The sequence below is a fragment of the Rhipicephalus sanguineus genome, chromosome 8 (genome assembly GCF_013339695.2).
Source record: "Rhipicephalus sanguineus isolate Rsan-2018 chromosome 8, BIME_Rsan_1.4, whole genome shotgun sequence".
Lineage (NCBI taxonomy): Eukaryota > Metazoa > Arthropoda > Arachnida > Ixodida > Ixodidae > Rhipicephalus > Rhipicephalus sanguineus.
The window spans coordinates 171,630,981-171,658,913 of NC_051183.1; the positions used below are offsets into that span (position 1 = coordinate 171,630,981).

General features: G+C 47.7%; 1 protein-coding gene and 1 long non-coding RNA gene across 2 annotated transcripts; both read right to left on the minus strand.

Moving 5' to 3' along the window:
• Window positions 1-228: 228 nt before the first annotated feature.
• On the minus strand, window positions 229-8,919 carry LOC119403048 (uncharacterized). Its single transcript, XR_007417367.1, has 3 exons — window positions 8,752-8,919; window positions 903-945; window positions 229-402 (listed from the first exon to the last, which is right to left on the minus strand). It is a non-coding gene; the product is annotated as an uncharacterized LOC119403048 (long non-coding RNA).
• A 13,461-nt stretch (window positions 8,920-22,380) lies between these two features.
• LOC119403682 (uncharacterized) lies at window positions 22,381-23,244 on the minus strand. The gene has a single exon (XM_037670591.1). It carries the CDS (start codon window positions 23,242-23,244, stop codon window positions 22,381-22,383), a length of 864 nt encoding a protein of 287 aa, XP_037526519.1.
• Window positions 23,245-27,933: the final 4,689 nt, after the last annotated feature.

A 27,933-nucleotide genomic window follows, 5' to 3' on the forward strand; every position in this document is an offset into this window, starting at 1 on the left:
CGTAGACGGAAAAGAGGAGAGCAACACAATACAGGCGCTACACTTCAACTGCTTTTTAATCGCAGAAATCACACCAAGAAAACTATCAAACAAAGCAACCGCGGTAAAACCCAGTCTGATAACAAAAGAACGAGCAACACATTCAACTATCTGAATAGGAGCGGAACGTGCACCACCATGGTGACGTGTCCCTTTGCAAACAACCATGCTGCACCTTGCGCATGCCTACCCTTTTTCCAAGAAGTGTATTTTATTATTCGATAGTGCCACAGACGACTGGCTGATGCATACATTTCCACACCACTCTGCTTTTTATGACGAAAGATCACGGAAGTTTCACCGAAAACCGGTGCGTAGCCGCAACTCTTGCAATGCTGCAACTCTTGCACATTAGGCTTTCCCCTAAAGAAATATAAAATAGAAGTATATTTATTATATTTACATAAGAAAGACGTTCGTTTTTGCCAAAAATTTGCGAAATGCTCGCAAATTTTTTTTCCGTGTTTTCTGCATCCTATTAGCTATTCGGCACAGTTTTGAGAAGAGCAGAATATGGAAGCATGTTTCAGTCACGTGCGGTGGCACGATTGTGCATTGAAGTCGCAAGGAAATGGCTACAGCGATACTTTACCTTGCGACCTCTTGTTATAATAATCGCTCCTGTAGAAGATCGAACCCTCTCACCTGTTAAAATTTGTCTAAAGCCTATACAAAATATAAAGAGGATTGCCCACGCTTTAGTAGGTCTAGTCGAAATGCATTCATTAGCCTCCTTCAAGACAGTTCATCTTGTTCGGATAAATGATATTGGGGACCTTTGTCACTGCACTTGACAATAATTCATTTCATCTGCACTATCTTTAAATGGAAATTTTACATGCCATCATTCATGAGTTACTTACCGACGATGTTGGTATGCCATTCTTGTTATTTTCGTTAAATCCCCTGAAATAAGGTAACAATTGTTGAGTAATTTGTTCAACACAATGGTTGAAAATTCACTTATTTGCTGCCATTGTGAACTCTACACTTCATTTCACTTCACTCTTTGGGGCACACATTGAAGTTCACACTGAATGGTTGTTTTGGCATTACTGTATCCTTGATTTTTGGCATTATTATATGTTTGATGAGCGTGTGATGACTGCTCATCGAATGATGAAGTATCAGTAGAGTCAGTGTTTTGACAAGGTGACCTGTCTAACAGTATACCAAGTTATTTCCTTAGCAGAGTTGCTGTTTCCGCCTAGGTCACTCTGCCCTACCTTCGCTGAGAAAGGGGGATGAAGACAGTATGCCAGTGTCAACGAGAAGCGTTATTGAAATGCAGAAAAGTAGGACCAGATAAAATTCTCAGTTTATCCGCCAGGCAATCGATACGATATCAACAAAATGGAATGTTATATGAAGTAAAGCTAGCAGCTAACTCATAGATCTGATCTCGCGTGATTCAACAAAAGGGTAGTTTAAGGAAATACGGCCTCTCAAGGCAACGAAGCGGTTTTCGTGATATCTGTTCTCTCGACACGGAATACACGGTGTGAGCACAGCAAGTTTAAGAGCCCTCTCCTGATCTCTGTTGACATAGAGCGCGCGCGACCGCGCCCTAATGAGCAAAGTTTGCAGTTACTGCTCGTGTGACGCACAACCCCCACGCTTCGTCCCGGCAACCCATCACGCTCCTTTGCCCGACAAAAGGCGGCCGGGGCGCTTCCTTTCTACTTCAGGAGCCGTCTACTGCAGGCCTGGTATGCGGGGCGATGTGACCATATGTGCCCTTCGTGCGACGAAGATTGCCGGCTCATTTCATCTCTGCTCCAGACGCGTTCATCCCCAGCGCTTGCGTGCTTTTGCTCGCACGTAGAACAAACAATGTGCGCAGCGATGTAATGGATTTGGACTTTATACGGAACATGACGGTGACGCAGACGGCAACGGCCAAACCCGCCGAGAGTTTCCATCTAATTGCTGTCGCAATACGTTTAATGGGTGCCAATGAAATAGATGTTTCGTTTAAGCGGCAAGCGGTACAGGACGCGGCTCCGGCTAACTGCAGGTACACATTTACAAACAAACACTGCATTTATAGCTATATTAACAAGTACTTGCTTGTCTTCTTCACCTTGGTCCTATTGATGAATGTAACATGGGCTAACAATACTTTCTATCTTTTTACGACATGATGATGAAATCCCTGTCGACACAAGGTGTCGATTAACATTCGTAGTGGCGGATGGCAGTCAGCACCTAGCAGTTTTTCTTTTAAACACGATAGTCTTTCTTGGGATACTTCAACGCACAAATTTTCGTCTGTCCATCCGTCTGTCGGTCTTTCTATCTGCCACACAATTCAACCACCCGGCCAAAGTTTAAGCACTTGCTGAACGGCCCAGCCATCTTGAACTGGTAACGGCGTTCATACTTCTGAACATTACCGATCGAAAAGCAAATATTACGCATAGCTGAGGCGCAACATCAATACGTAAGTATTAGGTGGTGTGTTCCTTTACTAGACGATACGTGGATACGTAATTCTAAAGACCCTAGTGTTTCTTAGGCTGCGCTGAAAATGCGACGCTATGAGCCAGATGCAGCGATTCAACATAGAAAAGGACTTATGTAGTACGGCCGACAGACGACTATCGTCTCTAGACGACATTTGTAGCGAAGCACGCAGATACGCGGCCAACGTTTTTGTTTTTAAAGGAATATCAAAAACTCTCAGGTTCCTTTGTGCATTCCCTTAAGACAACTCGAAGCCGAAAGCCTTCTTCTTCTTCTTCTTCTTGTTCTTCTTCTCAGTCGATGTATTGATCCTGCCCCGCCACCCTCCGAAGGATTTGTGCACCTAGCGTGGTTTTGCATAGCCTCCAGGATCGGTAGCACCTCACCTGGTTTTGCACTGCCTCCGTGATCGGCCCACTTTTCACCAAGATACGATGTCATGTGATGACAGCATCTAATGATGTCACGCCGAAACTTGTGACGCCATGATGGCGTCAAAAACTTTGGAGATAGTCTGTAACGTGATGATGACCTCATAGAATTACGTCATCACATGATGATGCTTGCTTGCATCACTCGTCCCCGACGCCGCGGGACGTCGACGATCATATTCCGCGTTTGATGAAGCATTTCAGGCTTCCGCCTTAAAACCGAGGTAATTATGCTTACGAATAGAAGGAGCTAAGCCTACACAAATGTTACAGTTGCGCTATATGGAAAAGCAAAGGTGAGACGGGATCCATACACAGAAACCCTAGCTGCGTATTTCCCGAAGGTAGTTTTAACAGCGGAGCTGTTTATGCCGATCATTGCTCCGTGATGCGTGAACAGAAATGACCATCATCATGAACCGGCACGCGCTCTCTTCGTTCAACATCTTCTTCTCCGCTCCCGGAACACCTGCTCCAATTTCTCCGGCGCAGGATGCGATGAATCTGATCGGCGAGGGAAGAAGTACTGAGAAAAAGAAAGAGAGAGAGATAGAAACAGAAAAGGAGAAATTCTTGGCAAAAAGAGTTTCTTGGCGAGGTCCTATACCCTCGGCAATCCAGGTGAGGTAGCAGAGCATAGCATTGCCTTGTATAGTATAGCAGAGCAAGGCGGTGGGAAAGGGAAGTTAGGGTGACAAGGAGAGAAAGCGGGAGGAGATAGAGAGAGAAAAAAAATAGAGAGAGAGATAAAAAGATAGAATTGAAGAGGAAGAAAGCGAGGAATAGAGAGGGAGAGAGTGAAAAAGAGCGAAGTAAGACATGTAGTACTAGTAGTAGTATTTATTGTGGAAATGATGCTTGATGCTACAGCCCAATAGGGAGCATGGCCCAATGGAAGGGGAAGTGGAAAATAAAGAGGATAGCAGAAGAAAGAACGAGAAAAGGATAAACAGGCGGGGTCTCCTCCATTCATGGGGGAGGCCGATGGTGAAGGGAGTGTCCAGCAAGTTGCGGGCGCTTAACGCTAGGCGGTGATTCCGGTCACCTCCACAAACTCGAAGAAGCTGTAGAGTGCCCGGAGGTTGGGAGGTGAAGGGAACAGGAGGTGGCTGTTGGTCGTAGCAGCGAGGCCCTGTTGCCTGTAGGTAGCGGTGAGCCTTGAGCGTTCTGGCTCCGACGCTCGGCAAGCACAGAGAAGGTGCTCAAGAGTCCCGGTGTCATCGCAACGTTCGCAGGATGGGGAGGGGGAGCGTTCCTTGTCGTACAAGTGCGCCGCTATCCACACACAGCCCGTGCGGAGGCGAAGGAGCGCGGTAAGTGAGGCCACACTTTGGGGAGGCATGGGACCCTTGCCATTAGCCACTCTAGCATCCAGTTGGAGGGTTGTGAGCAGTTCTTTCAAGCGCTGCCTCGAAAAATAGGAAGCAGCTGCCGCTTGTGTAAGTGGCGCACCTGGGTGATGGGTGGTTATGGCAAGTGTGTCGAGTTTGGTTACTACCGGCGATTTCCACGTGGGTCGGCATCCAATGAAAGGAGAACGAAACCCCCGCGGCAGCCGATGCGGAGAACTTGGACCTCAGCAAGGACCCCGTAAGCCCGATTGTCTGTGGTTCACGAGGCTCTGGAGCGCTGGCTTCGACTCGCAGAGGACTGTCAGTAGCTGCTCAGGAGAGCCCTCAGCCAGGACGTCAGCGGCTAGGTGGAGACCCGCTAGCTCTGCCGCGGTGGAGCTCGCCGCGAACGGGAGCCGCAATTGCCGGTTCTCCGCCCTAGCCGGTATGGTGCATGCTGCAGCGGCGGAGCCGTTAGCCCGGACTGAGCCATCTGTAAACACCAGCAGCCTTCCTTCCAGCTGCTCGTGGAGCTTCCAGGCAGCAGCCTGTTGGAGTGCAGCAGCTTGTGTCCGCTGTTTGATCGCCCTACCGAGCGACAGGTGGACGTCCGCTAGGCGGGGGTGGGGTGGAGGCAGGGCGACTGGCACAGGTGGGTCCGTAATCAGCTGCTCATACAGCAAGCAAAAACCTCCCATCCGTGAGGACAGCTGGCTGCGGATTCTCGCCAGCAGGGTTTCTCCATCCGGAGCACGGTGAAGGCGGTCGATGTGCCCCAAGGCTCGTTCGATCACCTTCAGAGAGAGCGTCCACTCTCCAGACTCTGCCAGCGTTGCGGCGATCGGCGAGTGCTTTGGAGCCCCAGGATACTTCTGATAGCACCTTTGTGTAGTCCCTCCGACTGCTCCATCTTGGCCGGTGTAAGAGTTACCAATGGGAGGGCATACAGCAGTACGGACGTTGCTGAGACTTGGTTGAGTTGGAGTGCCCACTTAATGGAGAAACCACGAACATGCTGTAGCTTTTTGACAGCTCCCTGCGCTCGGCACACCATCGAAGTGGCTGCTTTGGCTGCATGAATCCATGTGAGCCGGTGGTCAATGGCGAGTCCTGAGTAATTGACCACCTTCTGCCAAGGTAGCGCGAGACCGTCAAGCTTTAGCTATCTGGTGTAGCGCCGAGCCGAGGCCAGTGGATGAACCAGCATGGCCTCGGTCTCCAATGCTGCCAAGGAAATCTGACACTGCGTCTAGCACCTGTTGCAGCGAGCACCGAATAGAAGGCGTGGACTTCCTCGGCCCCCGGGTAGAACGATAGAAAGAGCAAGAAAAGGAAATAGATGGAGAGAGGGGGAGAGAAAAAATAAATGGAAATAAGCAGAGACAAAAAGACAGAAGAAACAGAGAGAGGAGAAAAAAGGAAAGAAGAGGGGAAGAATGAAAGAGAACACTAAGAGAAACAAAGGCCCACCCAGCTCTGCACTTCCTTCAGGCTTGGCACCACAAGTGGGAAGCTGCCTTAATATTTTTTCTCCTTATGGTCTCCGAGTGGGCCTAACCCGGTGACGTCGAGTTTACTCGCGTCTACTGTGGGCGTAATAAAGTTGTTTCACTCACTCAGTCGCTTTTGGACGCAGTCTGTCTGGTTCCTGTGTGTGAATGTAGTGTTCGGTTATGTGCCATGTTTCCTTTCTCATCATTCCATCGTCCTGGTCTCGTCAACAAGCTTCTTTCTCTACTGCAGAGCGTGAGCGCCCATGCGGAGGGACACGAAACTCATATCGCGGCTGCCTCAATGTCTACCTGGGCATCTGCAAATACCTCTCTATCACCGGCTTTCATTAAACATCGCCTACACGAGTGATTTGTTTTACCCCATCGACCAGACTACAAACCCATGTTATGGCATCTACTGCGCTGTGGAGTCCGTGCAGCACATCTTGTTCGAATTCACAGCCAAAAAGACGAGCAACAACAACATCATGATGACTTAGAAAAGCTCGACCAAGGCTCCTTGACTCACTGATTGGGTGGGCAGGGCCCCTGGCCCTGTACACCCAAACAGTGAAAACCATTAAAGTTCTTGTTCGCATAAATCGAATCTATTAGTTTTCTAAGTTCCCCTTGATCATTCAGTCAATAAAGTGGGCGTCGGGCACATAAGTGTTCCTTTCTTTTTTTATTTTGTTCGCATTTTCGTTAGCTCTCGAGACTGTTCATTCAAAGCCTGAGACAGCTATTACAAGAACTGTATTTTATTCACATTTTTTAACATACCTTTCTGCCCACATCTTCTAAGGCCTTTTTTTCTAGGGACATTTTCTCTAGGGCCCTCTTCCTGCAGAAGAGGAAGTATGCAAATATCCACCAGGTCATTATTTTGCTTCCAATAACGAACTTTTCTTTCTCTCTCTTTCTCCTACTCTTAAATAGCTTCTGTCAGCCTTTACCTCCTATATCTTAATACCTCCCACTAGCCTGCCAAGATCAATGAAATGGACTGCTCTGTACGAAGACCTTGGAATAAAGAGACCTTGGAACTGGGGCGGTTTGGTAGTCTTGTACATCTTTTGGGGAGCCTATTTCATCGAAAAAATACGCATGTGATGCGTATGTGCCGGGAAACACTTCATTTTTGAAATATTGTGACTGTCTAATGCCGCCCAAATGACCTGTTTATGATTAGAACAAATGAATGGTTTTAATATCTGGAGTCTAACGTCCCAAAACCACTATATGGTTTTGAGGGACGCCTTAGTGGAGGGCTCCGGAAATTTCGACCACCTGGAGTTCTTTAACGTGCACCTAAATCTAAGTACACGGGCCTCAAGCATTACCCCTCCATCGAAAATGCAGCCGCCACTGCCGGAATTTGATCCCGCGACCTTCAGGTCAGCAGTCAAGCGCCATAACCACTAACCACCGCGCCGGGGAACTAATGAATGGTTACATAATTGTTTTTCATGTATGTTTATATGTAATAGACTACTGAAGGGTTAGAACTTTTAAAGAACTACAAAGACTTGCGCGTGATTTTGTTTACGCATTGAAATGAACATTTATCGTCTTGATGCATTGTTACTAATCCCTTTAATGGGGATGGCAATCGCAGGCTGATTCCAAGGGCGGACGTATCGACCCCCCGAAACGCACCACAAAAGCGCGGACAATTTAGAGTTGGTCGTTTTAGTGCGCCAGCGAACGCCGGTTGGGGTCCAAAGACCGAGTCAGCGCCGAGAGTCGATAACACAAACGAAATATATTCTCAGTTAAGGCAGTACAATCATCACAAACACATGTACACTCGGCTGGTTAACACAATGGGAACTAAACAAACCGATCACGCGCTACAAATGCAATCGCATGCATTACAACTATTCAAGGACAGTTAAAGTCCCGAACGTACAACGTCGTATCCAGTCCACAATTCCTGGACGGAACTTGAATGCTTCTCCTCCAGGAAACAGTGACGCAAACTACAGCGCTGACCGTCGTTGTTCCCTCGTCGGTCTCGAATGTTTCTCTTCCAGGAAACACTCCCGTAACTTGTCACTGCTCACATGGCGTCATCATCCGATTCTTCCAGATCGACGATCCACTCACCGCACAACAGCATAAATACGTCTTCTTTGGCTGACGGAGCCACAATCAGCATAACGTCACCATTTCCAGAAAGACAGCCTGCTCGCAGGTTGTCGGTGCACGCTTATATCCCTTCTCCCCCGGATTCCGGAAGCGTCGGGAGTGTTCTTCGGTGTGCAGCACAGCCAAAGCTAGGGAAAGAGCGAGATCTTTCTCGTCGATTCCGCTCTAGGTGGCGTCACTCGGCGTCGTGTCATGCTTTTCTTCTAGATGGTTCCAGGTTTTGCCGGGTGTTTGATCTGGGCATCTGCGGCTCTTTCGAGTGGGGAAGGAGGAACGTCGGCGCGCCGGCATCTAACTTATTTTTCGTTGCGCGCGCTTGCTGAGCAAGCGGCCTGCGCCGCGGGTTCCCGCTGTCGTCTGAAAGCGGCCGTGCGCGCGCCTTATTTACGCGCTCGTTTGTGACATGCATTATAGCTGGTACATCCGGTACACGATACTTGTTCAGAAATAACCGACGTGCTGGTAAGCACTCCTCGGCAAGCTATTTGTCATTTTGTTTTTTTACGCCTGTAGAGAGGAGCGTTCGCGCGTGTATTATTCTTAGTCTTGGGATGCCAAATAGGAGATCTCATAAGCTCGTATTATGCAGAATGATAACTTAAAAGCCGGCTCATTCAAGGCAGTCTGAAAGGGTGTTTTACTTCATTGTTCTGGAGGAAGAACTCGTTCGGTAAGAATCGACAAACAGGACACCCCTTCGAAAGTAATGCTCCGCTTTTTACACGTTCAAGGCGGTATTTTAATTTCCGAGTTGATTTCAATATGGTCAATAAACTTTCATAGAGGGTCTGATCTCCTGTAGAAAAATTTTGCAAACTGATCACACCTTCAAATACTTACATACATTCTCTTTCACAAGTAAGCCTATTTCCAAAGCAATTCACTCCAGGAGGGGGAAACCATGGTTCCGCTTTTGTTCCGTACTCCGCGCATCGCTGTCCCACCGGGTCGTAGTAATATGCTATCTCTTTGCACAAAGGACAAGGTTCGTACGGATCTTCGTAACACTTCTGAGGAGCTGGTTTATCTGCAAATAAATATAAGGAGCAGCAAGTGCCCAGTCATTACTGTTGGAGATTATATTTCAACGTGTTTCAATGATTTTTTTATCTTCAACGAAGTTTTACATGCGAGCTTTAGTCATATCACACTGCATACTTTTTCCCTACATGACCCGAAATGAAAAAAAATCAGGCGAATCAGGCACAAAGTCGCGCAAGGCTTGAAACAACTAAACTGGACGACTCTGAACATTAATTTAGTTGCTGATAGGTCCTTCTAGGCTTGAGCTAGGTGATGCTAGGTTGTTTCTATAGTTGATTCGAAGCGCAGAGAGGTTCGAGTTAAACCAGAGACAGTCACAGACACGACACGGATGTCCAAACTCCTGAAATAGAACTTCGCGCTGAAACCAAGCATTCGCACCTCTCATAGATCTACGGGCACGTCGTTGACGTAGGCCTTCCATGGCTTCGGGGTCTTCTCGCAGCCGCCGTTGCCTTGCCCGTTTCCTAGTGCTCGCTCCTTGTACGTACTCGGGGTCTTTGTTTCGACACCGTCGCTTCGCAGCCATTTTTTGGACTAACTGTTGCTTCTTCCTTTTTCGAGGAGGATATGTGTATGGAATTTATCCAATTTCTGTGGCACATACCCGTTTAGGATGTGATATTTTTCTGATAGTCCGCACAGTGGCACAAACCCGCTTGATGACGATACTTTTCTACTCCATTTTTAGTGGACCAGTGGTGATTTGTGAGATTTACCCCACTGCTGTGACGCATACCCGTTTGTGATGATGATACTTTTTTATGCGGGGTGAGCAAGGAACGATTTCCTATTTCCGATTTCCGCTGTTAATAATAGGATGCGCGGAAACGTTGGAGCAACTCCTAATGATGCGAGTACTTCTCTAAATATATTTAAATTATCGCAAAAAAGAAAGCAAATGTTTTTAGTGTGACTACACTTGCGTAAAGCATTCTAACTTTTACTCATATCTTCTAATGTGCGGACACTCAACTCGTGTAAATCAAGGAAACAAAAGCGGCATTCTGAGGAACGGCAAGCATACTAATCCTTCATCGCTGCTACATAAAATGAGTCTCATAATTTGCAAGCACAGCATCAACATGACAAGAGCTGCCTTTCGCAAAACATTTAATTTTTCTCTTTGGGACGCAGTTCCGTCAGTGTGAGATGGTAGTGTCAAAGTCGGCCCTGTAGGGCCGTCATTTCCTAAAAGTGGTGACAATTACAAAGAAAATGATATCACCTCGAAATTCCTGGACAGAGCTCCCATGTTACTTCCAGCTGTAGAAGAAGACATGGAAAGAGCATGTTGTGTTTATAAATAGGGAGCACTTAAAGGAGATCACGCTTCCCCATCTAGAAGCCTGTAAAATAACTTTCTTTACGTATATCACGTGAATCGGGAAACATGTATACTTTATATACGGTCTCATTGTGCTGAGAAGAATGGGCATTGTGGTGTGCAGAGCTGACTTGAAGACATCGATTGTGGCGCGGTTGATTTCGCGAATGTGCAGTGCTCCTGTACGCACCTTGTTTTATTGCGATACCAGTTACGCGGACATTCTCGGCGGGTTTTCGCCTTCGGCATCGCCATGTGGTACCATGTATATCTGTATATTGAAAACCCACAAACAAAAATAGTCCAGAAGAAAATTTTTCAGAAACGTGCGCCGGCTATTCGAGCCTAGCACCCCTTGCTCCGCAGCGTGACCTGTTAAAGGACTCAATCACAAAAGCATAAATCAGCCAGCGCTTAACGGCAAGCTATTTGTATACACCCTTACCGTCGAAGGTGCACAGATCTCTGGGGTGGTTCAGCGTGAGAAAGGCTTGTTCCCTATTATCCGCGAGATGGCGCAAAGGGCCAAAGTGCGCGCTATATAGCTTTCTTTACCTGAAGATTTTGAAACAGACGAGCATAAATTAAACAGAGTCATAAGTGTTACTCTCAATAAGGCTCTGAACCTTCCCCCGTAGAAACTCACGGAACGATGGCTTCAAATAGGGCTTCACAATACCGCATCCGAACTATACCAAGCACACCACACCTATCAAGTCTTGCGCCTGGCTGTCAATAAAGCGGGTCGGAAAACACTGTCAGGACTTGGCATCGAATCCGCAAACCAGAGGAGGGGGAAACAACGTATCCGACATGAATGGAGGCAGGACTTCATCTTCTAACCACTACCACGAAACATGCATCCACAGTTCCACGAACATCGACGCCGGGCACGGGCCAAGGCTCACGACAAATACTTAGACAGTATTTACCTCAACTTCTTTGTCGATGCAGCTGGACAAGTGCACGGCATATACACGACAAGTGCCATTCATCAAGGAAAACAGACTGATTGTATATAAGCCCAGGACACAGACGCAACTAGCATGGACGAAGCAAGAATTGCCCTCGCCCTAGGAAACCCCGGGTCCACTTTCGTTCTGACAGACTCACAAACAGCCTACCGAAAATTCTGCAAAGGCCACGTTAACCCCATTGCCCACCGAATACTCCCACAGCTATCGTCCCGACTCTCAGACGGAGAATGGAAACAGCTGATATGGATACCCGGCCACTGCGGAGTTAGAGGCAATCAGCTCGCCCACGCCTCCGCCCAGGAATTACTCTTCCGGACCTCTGACCCCGGCATATCGCAACCAGCCTCAGCTATGCGTTTGGACCCGCTTCTCTCATATGCAGAAATTCTACAACACCAAAGACGCGAAAGACGGAAACTTCCACCCCCGGGGTCAAACCTCAGTAAGGAATCGCAGGTAGCGTGGCGTCGCCTGCAGACCCTGTCCTATCCTAACCGATATATACTAAGATAGATCCCGACACACACGCACCACAGTGCAGGTTCTGCGACAATAAAACAGCCACCCTGTACCACGTGGCATCGGAATGTCCACACATCGACCCATGCAACCCAGGACAACACCAAACATAAAAGGGTGGGAGGCAGCTCTGTCCAGCTCGGATCCGAAGACCCAAGAGGCCCTCATGAAAGGTACGAGGACAGCGGCTCGCGCCAATGGGATCCCGCACTACGGATCCCACTCACCGATCTTCTCAAAGAGCACCAAATAAACATTTTATTCCCTCTATATAAAGGGCGTCACCCAGCTCGTCTTTCTCCGCAGCTGGGCTGCCAGCCTCCGCTTCAGCACATTGGCCTACAAGGTCTGGTCCCTCGTGCTCACCCGCATATCTCTTGAGGGGGGTTCAGCATATGGCTCCCTGCTTCGTGTGTGTTGTGCTTTCACCGCTGAGTTTGCGCTGAAGCCATAGACCGCATGAAGGTCGCTTTCACGCGAGCGTGCGCATGCTACAGTTGGCTATGCTATATGCGGTTTTGCCTGCGTGAATATCATCAATTAGGCGCTCGAAGAACAAGAGGAAGAAGAGTTCTCTTTCCCGCGCGCGTGCGCATGCTACAGTTAGCTACGCCATATGTAGTTTTGCCTGCGTTAATATCATCATCAAGGCGCTCGAAGAAGAAGAAGAAGACTTCTCTTTCGCGCGAGCTGCGCCGGTAGCGGTAGCGTCTGGAACTAAGGTTACGCTTACGACGCGGGACTTTGCCCCAGCTTAAGAACCTGGCGAGCCAGCCCCTAAAATTAGGGTGGCGGTGCCACCTTGAAGTTCGCGAAACATCGTGACGCCATAGATTTTTGACAGCGTCTACCAGGTCCTACGTAGTTCCTAATCGGTGGAAATGAACTATATTGTTTTCTGAGTCTTAGCAGGCACCTACAATACGAAGTTTTAGAAAACATTTTAAGCAAATGTCGCGAAAATAGAAAAAGACACTTTGAAATGCGTTACGTCACACGCCGATATTTCGGCCCGAAATTTAAAGATGATACTTTGACCTTTACTTTCTCCTTTATTAATGGACCTATGATGATGTAATTGACGACATTAGAGTTCTCAGAGTATAGTTTCTCAATCTAAACCGATTTATTGTTTCACTTTAGTGTCCCTTTAAGTAGCTGCAAGACGCACAGTGCGACACACCACACGTAGATTATTGCGACATTTCGCGTTAGATGGTCCTGCATGCAAAAAGAACCCGATAACGTTTTCCTATAACCGGCACTTCAGCTGCTACGATCTCGTGATCTCCGAACACCATAAGGGAAGTTGCTTAATTGAATTATATGCCCACTTCGCTCAACGACTGAATATTCAGAAACAGTATGCGTCCTTCATTGCTAAAACATCTATCTTGAAAGAATGACTGTCTATTTTTTATATCAGTATTCTTGTCATGAGGTGTTTTAACCCGCATCTCAATGACTGCTCACGAGCACATGGTCACCGCGATTTCTTCTTTCGTGAGTGCACAGTTTCAGTCAAATAACTATGAGAGATTTTGAAAAAAAATTGCGTACCTTGAACTGAAGGAACAATGCTAAAGAGACGGCGGGGCTGACGAGCACCTATGTAGTCCTGGCTTTTGCTGTTTTGCTAAGTTTTGCCCATCTTCTTTCTTGCTTCCTTTATTTCTTTCTTCTTATCTCTTCTCTCTGTTTTTTCTGTCTTTTTTGTGTTTATTTTTCTCTCTCTCGCTCTCCCTCTATTTCTTTGTCTTTCTTGCTCTTTTTCCCCCTTTCATCCCTTTCTTTCTCTCTATCTTTGACTCTATTTCTTTCTCTCTCTTTCTGCATTTCTTCATCTCTCTTTCTCATTAATCCTGTGTTATGCTTTACTACCGCCCCCTCCTTTTCCTCCTCCTCACCATCCCATCTCTCATCTTCACCCTCACTTCTCTTTCCCACCTCCTTGCTACACTATACTATACAAGGCTATGCTGTGCTCTGCTAGCCTTCCTGGATGGCCGAGTGGTTACGACGCTCGCCTTCGCATCGAAGGTACGCGGGTTCGAATCCCGCCTCGTGAAGAATATTTGTCGGCAAGAATTTCTCTGTTTCTCTTTGTTTATATCTTTCTGTCTCTCTGTTTCTTTCTCTCTCTCTTTCTTTTCTCTCGCTGTGCACTCGTTCCCTCACCTATCAGTGTTATTACTGGTCACGCCGGAGAAATCGGCGCACGTGTTCCAGGAGCGAAGCAGAAGATGAAGAAGAGGACGAAGACAGTGCGTGCCGGTTCATAATGATGATAGTTTTGGGTCACGACAGACATTTCGCGCCGAGCTAGAACAGCTTCACTGTTGAAAACTTTTCTTTTTTTTTGTACAGCATGCTGCTTGGCTTACAAAGACAAATTGCTGTGTATTTCTCGTGCATGTTTACAGACAGAGTATTCACATGGCTCGGAAGCATGCGGTGAAACGGAGGTGCGAGTTCGTAAGTGATCCGCGTTAATTATTTTATTTATACCACTGCAAAGTTGTGCTCGAGCACATCTGCACCACTGCAACATCTATTGATGTCCTAGTTGCAATAGATAGAGTTTCTTCTAAAGCCTGTGGGAATTCCACAAAGAAAATGTCATTTCTTGGAACGATCTAGACAAAGTTATTTTGCAGAAAAAGATGAATGGAATAATTAATAACCGCTCTTTAGTTCGTTCTGCTGTTTTTACAATTTAATTCTAACATCCTGTAAATGTTGCACTATATCGGTTCTCCCATTCCATAACGCTTAAGATCAGTCCAATGGCAACTGCCTTCGAAAAATAGGCAATGCCACAAGATACATACGTTGATATAGCTTTCTCGGCTGTTATGTGTACCGGCGTGTGAATAATTGCAGTCCTGGGTTCTTTCTAAGCTACATTTCATAATGACCTGGAGGAAAATGATTTGCCTTGTATTCTTACTGCAGCCTTGTTCTGTTGGTGCTTGCGGTTTTCATGTGCAACGTGCGCAACAACAAGAGTTCACAACATAGTTGCGCATGCAAGTCATCGCGCTTGTTGGTGCTAGCAGGAGCTCTTGTGCTATTCTAAAACGACTGCCATAGACAGAAGGTAAACCCAGTTAGACGCGATACTGATAAAAAGAAACATGCACGCATGCGCATTTCAAGAGTCGACATCTTATGTATATTGATGCTTTGCTCCCTTTCTTTTTTTCTCTTTTATCACAAATTTTCTTGTGCTTTCTCCGTTGTTGATATTTGTCTAATCTTCATAATAAAATTTCAGGGCAGATATGACGCCTCAGTCATTCAGAGTTCCTCATCTGTATATATTTGTGCGCTTGTCTATCTTGATTTTTTTAAACACCAGATAATTGCTAGCAAATCGTACAGAGCAGCTGTGTATCAGGACAAGGGACGGGGGTGTTATGAAACAGTTGAGAAGTCTTAACATTAACATCTGCGGACACGAGCAGCAAGGGAAGGATGCATTTGCCTGTTCGTACGTTGATTTTTAAGGTCGCATTTTGCGAACTGCTCGATACATTCCTTTCAAGAGCGCTAGCCATGAACAACGTATTACCTAAAGTTTTAACGTTGGCGTCTGCGAGAATCACGTTAGTCGCGGTAACACAGTAAGCACATAACTATGTTCGACTTACCTGGTTTGCAATCGTAGTGGCATTCGTATCTGTAAGAATAGGCTGTAGAAGTCAGACCACCACTTGGGAGAGAATCCGATGGGGCTTCTTGGCAGCTGTGGCTACTTCCATTATAGATGTACATACTTGAAAATGGCCAAGGGGTGGTAGAAGACCCATTCGCATTTGTGCCATATTCCCCCCGGCATGAACTTGAAGTTGTAGGTTTGGACATTGCTGCGTTAACAAAAGTGTTGTCAATATTCTAACTTAACCATGTCATCATTAACAACGCAAAAGGCAATTTACATTTTAATTGGAATCTAATGGACACATATTAATCAATAAAGGCAAATAAATTAGCGAATCCTTTCAATATTTTCTTGTCGAATGACTGATTGTTTCATTTTTACTTGCTATTTAATAACGTTTGCTGTAGAGTATTAAATAAGAATTTTAATTTATTAAAGCATCGAGGTACATTAAAAATACCTAAATCATTGTTGATACTTTCCTATCCCGAATTATCAAGGTGACGAAGCATCCTAATTAGGTGTATCAAAATTAACATAGGAAACGATGGCTTTTGAAGCAAAAGGTTAATTTTGACGACCCATACTGTCCAATGAACACAACGAACCTTAAGAAGTACATTTAAGATGAGCGCTTAAGTGCACATAAGCGCACTTGAGAAGTTAACCACCAAGTACGCTACTTTCATACGTCCTTGAAAATAAGATGGCGGCGCACTTACTAGGCAATTAAGAAGCATTGAGCTGACAAAAAAGGACGAAAATGTAAATTTCTCATAACTGCCTTAGAGCAGCGTTGAGTTCTACATTCTTAAGCGAACCGCACACTTTGTAAAGGCACACAGACTTTCGAAAAAAATATATAAATCCACTATAAACACACTTATCGAATTCGTTTGTAACTGCTTCGTTACCTCACATTAGCATAGGGTTATATATTTCTACGATCACTGAGTACCCCAAAAAGACCGGTCATTTTGAAGAGTAAAGGTGTTTCCAGAAACAACGTAGACGGAATTTAGGAACTTGAAGTGCATGAAAGTGAGGAAATATGCGATCAACTCATACCCACGCCACCACACCATGCAGTCGAAAGATTGGAAGCTCTGGGCTGCGTGTTCAAGCTGATTTCAGCTACGAAGACAGGCCGAGTAATATTCGTTTGCTCATTGGTTCCCAATATCTATGGGAACTGACAACCGGCCGAAATATTGAATTGGGAAGACGACTCGGAACTTTGGAAATGGCTGTAGGATGAACAGTGAAAGATCTCAGCGAGAGAAGGAACTAGGAAGGTCAGGGCACTCAAACCACATTTCTGAGCACCTCAGTCATCGAAATGACCACTGACATTCTCACGAAGGTTTGGACAGTGGAAGCAATTAAAGCGGACTATGTGAACGAAAGCACCAGAACAAGTCCAATGCTGGAATTCCTTGAAAGCACTGTTACCATAGTTGACGGTCACTATGAAGTCAAGCTGCCCTGCAAAACTGATATATCTGATACGGACAACAGGGAAGCTGCAAGTGAAAGGCAAAATGAGCTGACTGTCCCATGAAGTACCCCGACTTGCTTTATAAGACCACGCAGAAATAGGAGGAGGAGGGGAAGAGAAAAGAAAGGATAGGCAGGGAGGTCAACCAGACACGTGTTCAGTTTGATAACCTGCACTGGGAAAGGGATTAAAAGAAAGAAACGATAGGAAAGAGGGTGCTATCAGTGTGAGAATGGTGCGCATGTCTATTTCACGTGTACTAGCTATCACTTAACCCTATCAATTTTAAAAACAATATCAATGCCCCCCTCGCTTTGTTGGCCCGCGACGCATAGGGTCACGGATCGAGGATCTTCTGAAAACGGTTTGTCGTCAAGTCTGTTAAACGCCGCGCGAACAACGTTGCATTCGGTCACAGAGCTATCACAAAAACACAGATGTTCTCTCATTTCGCCACTCTGACACCAGAAAGATCTGTAGGTGTATGTCATTCCTATGCGAAATGAGTATGCTTTCGTGAAAGCCACTCCTAACCACCGGCTGCGCCCCGACGGGAGAAGCGCGATGGATTTTGCAGCTTCCTCGATGGGTCTAGTTTGCGTAGGCGACAATTTAAGACACTGGGGTCGCTCAAGCAAGTCTCCTAAATTCGGTCAGCAAGCAAGCTGAGGCTCCTTGCAGCGTCTGTTCTCCATAAGGTTATTGGGACTGTCTCGGCGTTCTCCTGGGTGGCCCGGGCGGCATCATCAGCGAGGTTGTTAACAGGAATGCCACAATATCCTGGCAGCCATTTGAATATGACGTCATGTCCCTTTGACAAAGCTTTATAAAGGACTTCTTTTGTTTCATTCATCAACAGCTCATGCACCCTGCGTTGTAACTGTGATTGTACACTCTGAAGAGATGCCTTCGAATTGCGAAAGATAACCCAATTTTAAGGTTGGATTTCTGCGATGCAAAGATTGCCAGCACGTAAGGCGCCGGGCCTCCTGCCGTAGTTATCCTGTGGCACACTCTGAACTATAATGTCACTTGGCAGGCCAAATAACAGCATCTGTAGGCTGATGTCAATAATTACACATAAGAAGAGATGACCCTTCTGTAGGGAAACATTCTGGCCGTTGACATAAACAGGGTCTAGTGTCATGACCTTGCAACTAAATGCGATTAACGCGCAATTCTCAGTAGAGACAAATTAATTGTTGGCGGAGATAGGAACAAGTAATGGTTAGCTGCCTGCTGGATCCTTGCACGCTCTTGTAGACGGCTCACTGCCGACGACCAAAGAAAACTGTCTTTAGTATATATTGAAGCGTGGACAATACTCTCCAGAAGCTCACCAAGGCCGACCATCAAAAGGTTAAACAAAGTAGAGTTCAGTACCCGCACTGTGGAACACCATGGAAAGTGTAGTAATTGTTAATGGGACCACCTTCTGTCGGTTCAAAAAAGGACCTTTTCGTCCGATAGTAGCAGATCCACTGCAACATATGATTACTAATTCCAACAGACTCCAAACTCTCGACAATCTGGTCATCTGTGGAATACTATACGGCCTCTATGACATCAAGAAATACTGCCCGTTCTATTCGCTTGGGGCATTTTTGTAGCTCGACAGAGTTTGTAAGGTCAATTACATTGTGTAACCATGACCTCCCATGCTGAAACTCGTCATGCAGTCTGGATACAGCCTGTAACGCTCGAGACATCATTATATGCCTGTTAGTATCATCCTTTATTGCACCTGAAAAAATGATCAGTCTTGCCTTTTCGCAAGGAAGAGGGTTGCAATCTGACTCCACCTTGAAGTGACACGGAGCTGTACTACCCTTAAAGCACGAACGCAGGTTTCTAGCCGTTGTGTTCGATAAAACATTGAACTTTCTCGCCCGCAAAAAAAAGTATCAAACTTAAGACGTGCAAGGCACTTAATATCCTTTAACCCTGACCCAGAACCGCTCGAGCTCTGACCGTAAATGCCTGCTCCCCATCTAGCACTCATTGGTACGCGGCACATTACACTATGTTAGCATAATATGTGGTTCAGTGAGACATTCATACAACAGGAGGCCAGATACTGCGCATATTAAAGGGCTACGCTTAGCGACCGGTGCCCACTGGCGCATTGCCCACTCCTAATAGTAATAATTGTTCTGGTTGAACATTCTAAACACACGAGTTTGTATTTGTCAGTAACGAGCCATCCTTAGAACACAGAAGAACGTAACAGTTGTTATATAGGTTTTCAGAATTCACTTACCAAAAGACCACATTACGCCGTAGCATTACCGCGCACTCAGACCAAAGACTACACTACACGAACAGGTGTGAGATCCCTAATAAAGCGTTTTCGGTTACGGAAAGGCGAACGGGATTGCCTACCGTTTGTGACTATGTTACACAATTTCTTGGTTTCTCGTTGAGACATATCGAAATACTAAGATAGGTTACACATATGCCACATGAATTCCTCACATCGCGAGAAACATGCCACTTTTAGAGAATTTAACACCGATGGTTCCAAGGCGGCTCCTTGTGTCGGTTGAAGGTGCGTGAGAACACTAAACTGAATTATATTGACACAATGTGTATCAATTTTAACTGCTGAATGTTAACTCTTGCGGAGGAAAGTAAAAACAGACTGTAAGCGCCAAATACAATAATCAGACATTTTTACATATTGTCACGTAGCCAAGTATGATGCCAGGTTCTTTCAGAAAAGAACGTTTATTAGAGCGAACTTGTGCTCCGCAACAGATTCAAAGCAAAAACATGGGCGGCGAAGCAGAGCCGACAAAACGACGTGCGTAGGCGACCGTCGGTGGAAGAAGGATACCGCGGCGTTATTCTTTCCGCACCATCGGATTACCCCGATAACTCTAGACTGGTGGCGACAGGGCGAAACGCTCTCCCCTATCAAAATGAGACAGCTAGCGCGACATAACAAAGATAAAGAAGGAAACATGCGCTTTGCTTCGAACGTAGATAAGACGATCGGGCGCGGCCAGACGCTGGCCACAAAACAGCTACGAGAACAAATAATGAGGCACAGTTCGTGGCATTGCCCCCCCCCCCCCCCGTAAGAGCGCATCGACCCGATGCTAATAAAGTAAAAGTAGACTAAACAAAAAAGAAGTCATCTGGCGTAATAAGGCTTGAGCCGAACCACGTGGACGATTTCGGGCCGCGTGCGTCGTCGGGATGTGCCACAGTCACTGTCGGGGACAACCTCATAGATGAGTTGACCAACACGTCGTTGAATTTTATATGGGCCGAAATACCGTCGCAGAAGCTTCTCGCTGAGTCCGCGACGTCGGATTGGGGTCCAAACCCACACAAGATCCCCTGGGTGATAATCGGTGTCTCGGCGCCGGAGGTTGTAGCGTCCGGCATCCACGAGGTGCTTGTCCGTTATACGCACTCGAGCCAGCTGGCGGGCCTCCTCCGCACGTTGCAGGTACCCCTGCACATCGGCGTTGAGGTCGTCGTCTTCGACGTGTGGCAGCATGGCGTCGAGCATCGTCGTTGGCAGTCGTCCGTAGACAAGCTCAAATGGAGTCATCTGCGTAGTTTCTTGGATAGCTGTGTTGTACGCGAACGTGACATAAGGGAGTACCTCGTCCACGTCTTGTGTTCAACGTCGACGTACATCGACAGCATATCCGCAATTGTCTTGTTGAGGCGTTCGGTTAGCCCGTTCGTCTGGGGGTGATACGCCGTGGTCTTTCGGTGACCCGTGTTGGTGTAGCGCAAGACACCTTGCATAAGTTCTGCAGTGAATGCCGTCCCGCGGTCCGTGATTAGGATTTTAGGGGCTCCGTGTCGCAGCACTACTTGGTGGATGAAAAATTTGGCGACTTCTTCTGCAGTCCCTCTGGGCAGCGAGGTGGTTTCTGCGTAGCGTGTCACGTAGTCTGTGGCTACTACAATCCACTTGTTTCCGGACCGTGACGTGGGAAAGGGCCAAGAAGGTCCATGCTGATGTGTTGGAAGGGCCTCGATGGCACGGCGATCGGCTGCAGAAGTCCGGCAGGTCTAGTCGGCGGCGTTTTCCGGCGCTGGCAGTCACGGCAGCTCCGAACGTAGTGGGTGACGTTGGATATGAGACGGGGCCAGTAGTACTTTGTCTTGATCTTTCCGAGCGTGCGTGCTGTGCCGAGGTGCCCTGATGTTGGTTCGTCGTGGCACGCTGCCAAGATTTCGTTGCGGAGGCCAGCGGGGATGACGAGAAGATACTTCGTTTTCGTTGCATGGTCGAAGTTCTTCTTCACGAGCACCGAATTTCTCAGGCAAAATGCAGCGGAGTGGCGCTTAAAAGCCCTTGGCACGGTGACGTTGTGTCCTTCGAGGTGGTCGATCATGGCGCGCAGCTCGGGATCGGCCCGCTGTTTGGCGGCTAGGTCACTTTCCGTCAGGATGCCAAAAAACGCGGCGTCCTCATCGGAGTCCTGCGGCGGTGGGTCGACGGGAGCACGTGATAGGCAGTCGGCGTCCGAATGTTTCCTGCCGGATTTGTAGACGATGGTGACGTCGTATTCCTGCAGGCGCAGGCTCCATCGCCCCAGGCGGCCAGAAGGATCCTTCAAGTTTGCGAGCCAACACAGCGCATGGTGGTCCGTTACCACCTTAAACGGCCTGCCGTAGACGTACGGACGAAACTTTGAAATGGCCCATATTATGGCAAGGCATTCTTTTTCGGAGGCCGAATAGTTGCTTTCTTCTTTTGAAAGGCTGCGGCTGGCATAAGCGATTACTTTTTCGCAGCCGTTCTGCTGCTGTACAAGGACAGCACCCAAGCCTACGTCACTTGCATCTGTGTGCATTTCTGTCTCGGCAGAGTCGTTGAAATGTGCAAGCACAGGCGGGCTCTGTAGGCGATTTTGCAGCTCAGAGAACGCGTTCTGCTGCGCTTCCTCCCAGCAAAATTGAACGCTGTCTTTCTTCAAGCGAGTGAGCGGTTCGGCAATTTTTGCGAAGTTTTTCACGAAGCGCCGGTAGCACGCGCCCAGTCCGAGGAATCTTCGCACGCCTTTCTTGTCTTTCGGCCTCGGAAAGTTTGCTATGGCTGTAGTTTTCGCAGGGTCAGGCATAACTCCCTCGGCGTTGAGGACGTGGCCCAAGAACTTCAGTTGCTCGTACGCGAAACGGCACTTCTCAGGTTTCAACGTTAACCCCGACGTACGAATGGCTTCGAGCACAGACTCCAACCTTGCAAGGTGTTCATCAAAATTTCGTCCAAATACGACGACGTCGTCGAGGTAGACGAGGCAGGTGTGCCATTTGAGACAGGCTAGTACGGTATCCATGACTCTTTGAAATGTTGCCGGTGCTGTACATAGTCCAAAGGGCATTACCTTGAACTCATACAGTCCGTCCGGCGTGATAAATGCTGTCTTCTCACGGTCCCTTTCGTCCACTTCAATTTGCCAGTACCCTGTTTTCAAATCCATCGAAGAAAAGTACTTCGCGTGGCAAACGTGGTCGAGGGCGTCGTCGATGCGTGGAAGTGGGTATACGTCCTTTTTTGTGATTTATTCAGCCGTCGGTAGTCGACGCAGAACCTCAAAGTGCCGTCTTTTTTCTTCACGAGCACTACTGGGGCAGCCCAGGGACTTTTCGACGGTTGTATAATGTCGTCAGCGAGCATGTCTTTGACTTGTGTCCGAATCGCTTCGCGCTCGTGAAGAGACACGCGGTAAGGCGACTGTCGCGTTGGTCGGGCGCCATCTTCGGTGATTATCCGGTGCTTTGCAAGGGGAGTCTGTCGTAGCTTCGAAGTCGTCGAGAAACAGTCGCTGTAGCGCAGTAGCAAAGCCGTTAGCTTTTCCAGCTGTTCATGCGGTAGCGCCGGGTTTACGTCGAAGAAGGGAGCAGATCCCAAGGCGTCGTTCGGTTCGCGCTGGAAATCGGCGACGGCGATCTCGGCACTATGGTCCTGAATTTCTTCGAGGAACGCAACAGAAGCGCCCTTGTTTAGGTGCTGATATTCCTCGGTGAAGTTTGTGATTAGAACATGGGATTTGCCGATCTTCAAGCGCACAATACCTCTTGCGACGGAGACACCGCGGTCCAGAAGCAAATTGTGGTCGTTCTCCACGATAGCGTCGCTGTCAGGATCAGCATCTCGAGAGAAGACGGCGATCATCAGGCTTGAACGGGGAGGCAGGGTGACGTGGTCATCGGCAATCCTTAAGGAAGCACGCGGTTTGGCGCTTGGTTTTGGAGTCACGGCGTGATCGGCAGAGAAACTTATAGACTTTGCCGGCAAATCAATAATGGCACCGTTGTCGGTCAAAAAGTCCATGCCCAGAATTACGTCGCGGGAGCAATTGGGCAGTATTACGAAGACAGCAGGATACGTGATGCCGTTTATGGTGATTCGCGACGTACATGTTCCACTAGGCGTGACGAGGTGGCCTCCTGCTGTGCGTATGTACGGACCGTCCCAACTTGTCGTAACTTTTTTCAGTTTCGCCGCGAATGGTCCGCTCATCACTGAGTAGTCGGCTCCTGTGTCTATCAGTGCGACTACGTCAAGGCCGTCAATAGATAACTTAACGTCAGAAGTAATTGGTCTCGAGTTGCTGGTTCGTCGAGGCGTCGTGTCACGGCTGGTTCGCGTTGATGGTCGGTGGCTACGCGTCGTCGTCTCGTTAATTCCAGGCTTGGTTACGTCCGGTAGGCGCCGCGCCGTGTGCCCGTCGTCGTGTTGGGGCGTCGGGATGTAGGCACGTCGTGAATTTTCGTCTGTGGTGCGCCGTTGCGTCGTTGGAGGTTTTGCGTTTTTCCGCCGTAGTGCAACTTCACCTCCCAAAGCTGCTGCTTTTAGTTTCCCCTTCCTGGGCTGGGGGACCTTCCACGTGCGAAGTCAGTGTTGCTGCGGGGGCCCGTTGATCCGTTTCGGTGGGGTGACGGTGAACGGCCGAAGCGGGCTGGTTGACGGCTAGTCTGAGATAGGTACTCATCGATCTCGCTCGGTAGTTGGCCGGGCAAGGGGCGCGGTGCGTCGACAGAGAAGCCTCGCAGGCCGAGTTGTCTATAGGGGCAGCGACGGTAGATGTGACCGGCTTCGCCGCAGTGGTAACACAGCGGACGACGGTCGGGGGTTCGCCACACGTCGGTCTTCCTTGGTGTCTGGTGTTTCAGCGTAGGTGGTCGGGCGGGCGATGAAGGACGGTGGTAATGAGGCTCCTGGCGACGAGGTACGGGAGGGCGAGGGGCGCGAATAGCAGCGGCGTAGGCCATAGCCTGCGGCTCACGGGGTGTTTCCGATAGTGTAGTGGTCCCTAGTGCTTGTTGCACCTCTTGACGGATCACATCGCTTAGGGAGGCGACTTGGGGCTGCGGCTCCGCTGGGAAAAGTTTTCGCAGCTCCTCCCTTACTACTGCGCGGATGGTCTCGCGTAGCGTGTCAGTCGAAATCCGTGTTGCGTCAACGTAGTTGGCATTGACTGCGTCAAAGAAGTGGCGGTCATGCTGCTTGGCACGCATTTCGAGGGCCTTCTCAATTGTGCTAGCCTTGGACACGAACTCGGCAACGGTTTTCGGCGGATTACGGACCAGCCCAGCGAACAGTTCCTCCTTCACGCTACGCATTAACAGGCGCAATTTCTTTTCTTCCGCCATTTCGGGGTCAGCCCGCCTGAAGAGCTTTGTCATTTCTTCGACGAATACAACAACCCCTTCGTTAGGGTGTTGTTTGCGCGTCTGCAGCAAGACTTCGGCCCGCTCCTTCCGCACGACCGTAGTGAAAGTCGTTAAAAATTGCGTCCTGAATCCCTGCCAGGACTCTAGGGATCTCTCGTGGTTTTCAAACCAAGTGCGGGCTGAGTCGGCAAGGTAGAAGAACACGTGCCTCAGTGTCTCCTCGTCGTCCCAACAGTTAAACAGCTTGACCCGTTCAACTTGCTCCAGCCAGTCTTCGGGATCCTCCGAGGGCGACCCATGAAATGGTGGCGGCTCCCGGGGTTGCTGAAGGACTACGGGTGGATTGGTAGCATTAGTCATCGTGGTGGCGTCGTTCATCACGGTGGTCACGATGTCTTTCTTCACCTTCTCTGGAAGCAGCCCAAACTCCGGCTGAAGACCTTGCTGTCGCCGGCTGGTACGAGTTTCACTTGCCTGGTCACTTGTAGAAGGTTGAGGGTTCATGTACCCAGCACCTCCACCAGATGTCACGTAGCCAAGTACGATGCCAGGTTCTTTCAGAAAAGAACGTTTATTAGAGCGAACTTGTGCTCCGCAACAGATTCAAAGCAAAAACATCGGCGGCGAAGCAGAGCCGACAAAACGACGTGCGTAGGCGACCATCGGTGGCAGAAGGATACCGCGGCGTTATTCTTTCCGCACCATCGGATTACCCCGATAACTCTAGACTGGTGGCGACAGGGCGAAACGCTCTCCCCTATCAAAATGAGACAGCTATCGCGACATAACAAAGAGAAAGAAGGAAACATGCGCTTTGCTTCGAACGTAGATAAGACGATCGGGCGCGGCCAGACGCTGGCCACAAAACAGCTACGAGAACAAATAATGAGGCACAGTTCGTGGCAATATTCTCTAAGTATTCTGGAAGCCTTCAGTGTACGATGTCAGTGCGCGTTTGGCATGGGGGACATACTTAAAACACTCTCAGAACTAAGTGAACACCAGACCATTCATTTCTGCTGGGTCTCAGGCTACTTGGGAATCCCCGGCGGATTGACATGTAGCCGGAGCAAAGGATCTTAAAATTTCAAAAGTAGATGTAGCGGGGAGAAATGCTATATAGCTGTTCTTAGAGCCCTAACCTTTAAAGGGCCCCTAATTACCCGGTGGTTGAAATTTGGCTGTGGTGTTAGAGTTGCGCACGTGTCTTCAACAAGCACGCAGCCGCGAAAATTTTTCAAAATGGGGCTGCAATAGAGGAGTTACACGCGTTTGATGATCCAAAAGCGGCCCCCGCTCGTTACGCTCTTTCCTTGGCTAAGCTCCGTTCATCGGCCCGTCTTTCCTCCTGGATGAGTGCTCCTATTCGCAGAGCGACGAGCGCGCGTACCTGTGAGCCCACGGACAGGTTGTTTTTGTGGATGACATGACCAGACGCGAATGTTGACGTCACGACCAACGCTGAGTATTACCGAAAGGTCCGGAGAGGAGAACGGATTGTTTCTTGGAACTTGTGTCGCGCCTGCGGCTCGCAGCGCTGCAGCGTTTGGGGTTGTTGATCGTGACGGCGTTCTCAGATGCGCGCGTTTACTTCAAATATTACAAAAATATTGGAGATGGTTAAAGGGCTACGCGAATAGATTTTGAGGGAGAAGAACAAACACACAGAGTCCCTTACACGCTCGTCTAAGAAGACTCGAAGGCGAAAGCCATCATCATCATCGAAGCTTGAGAGGTCACGTGAGTAGATGCATATTTTATTGATACGGTGGCTGCTGGTTATGATGACGATGAACTATAGGTGAACCCTTTGTAATAGGTTGGCGGCTGTCCACCACCCACTGATTTCGCAATTCACGTGGATTGGCGCCTGGTGCGCTTCTGCACTTCTGCGGCGCATTATAGATCTGTTAACGTCGACTTTCCCGACATGACGCGCTACATAATCATTGGCGGAGCTCTGGCACGATAATTGAGTGGCACGACAAATACCCAGGTTCTATTCTGGCTCGAACCCTGCTTTTTATCTGATTTTTATTAACCTTACTATGGTCACGTGAATACCTGTACCATAGGCCGCGTTTTGAAGGCCAGCGTCTGATGAGGCACTTCACGCTTTCGACTTACTAAACTTCAACTCATGAAACCATTGCTTGGTGAATGGGAGGCATATTATCATAAAGAACGTTGCATCGAGCTAATTTTTGGTTGACTTTGAATAGGTGATGCTCACATCACACATAACTATTTCTTGACAAATAATGAACAGCTAACATGCAAAAAATACATCTAACCATTAGCAGTATTATAAATTTTAATTATGTGCCCATATATCACAAGACAGTCATGAAGGAAATAATGAGGGCTCGTTTCTCTGTTTCACACAACCTTAATGAAAACCAGGTTTTTATTAGTATGCAGACAAAACATTCTGGTGTATTTAATAAGTTTCACCCAATGATGTCTTAAAAAGATGATGAACCAGTACCTCTGGCTGACATGATTAGGTTTTAACTAAGAAAATTTTATCACCTTCTGTGGCTGGTTCAGAATAGCCTTAGTCACTTTTGAGCAAAAAAATCTAATCAACGTTAATCAACGTCGTATACACGAGCATTTGCATTCACTCAACTGCGTGTCGAGGTTCGCTTGCTTGTACGCTTTTCTTTTTTGCTTTCGCCAAATATGCATCACACCTTTAATTTAAAACAAAATCCCCTTTTTCTGACTTTATTAATGCCACTTTCCCTATTCCCTGCATTCGTGTTTGGTTTTCGCACTTCCAGCTTGATGGTTTGTAATATTCCTGTAGTCTAATATCGAATTACTTCCTACCTGTAAATCTTGAAGATATCAGAACAAGAATTCCAGCGCAGCAAACCAAGTGAGCCATTGCTATTTATCTGAAAGGTGACAGTTCGACTTGAGGTTTTTTTTCTAATTATTATGGCTTGTTTCTTGTCAAGCATCACAAATATGCCACAATCTCAAAAGTGTTTACGTATACGCACATGTGTACAGTCACCGATACTCATCATTTAGTGATCTAATTTCTTGACAATCAATTGGTAATTTCATGCAAAAATCGACAGTCCCATTAGCTAACGCTATGCTGAACACAAGTGAAAGCTTAATTCACATTTGATTCAAGTTAAATAACTTTATTCACCATAAATACACAATAATTTACTGTTAACTTACTTTCACTTTTCATTACTATGTGATCTACTTTATTCACCTTATTACTTATCGCTTCTCAAGGTATGGAGACAGGATAGCGTTTTCTTTCTTTGTTTGTTAGCCCTGGCTCGATCGCGCGCGCAAGAAAGCTTGCTTGATATCTGTG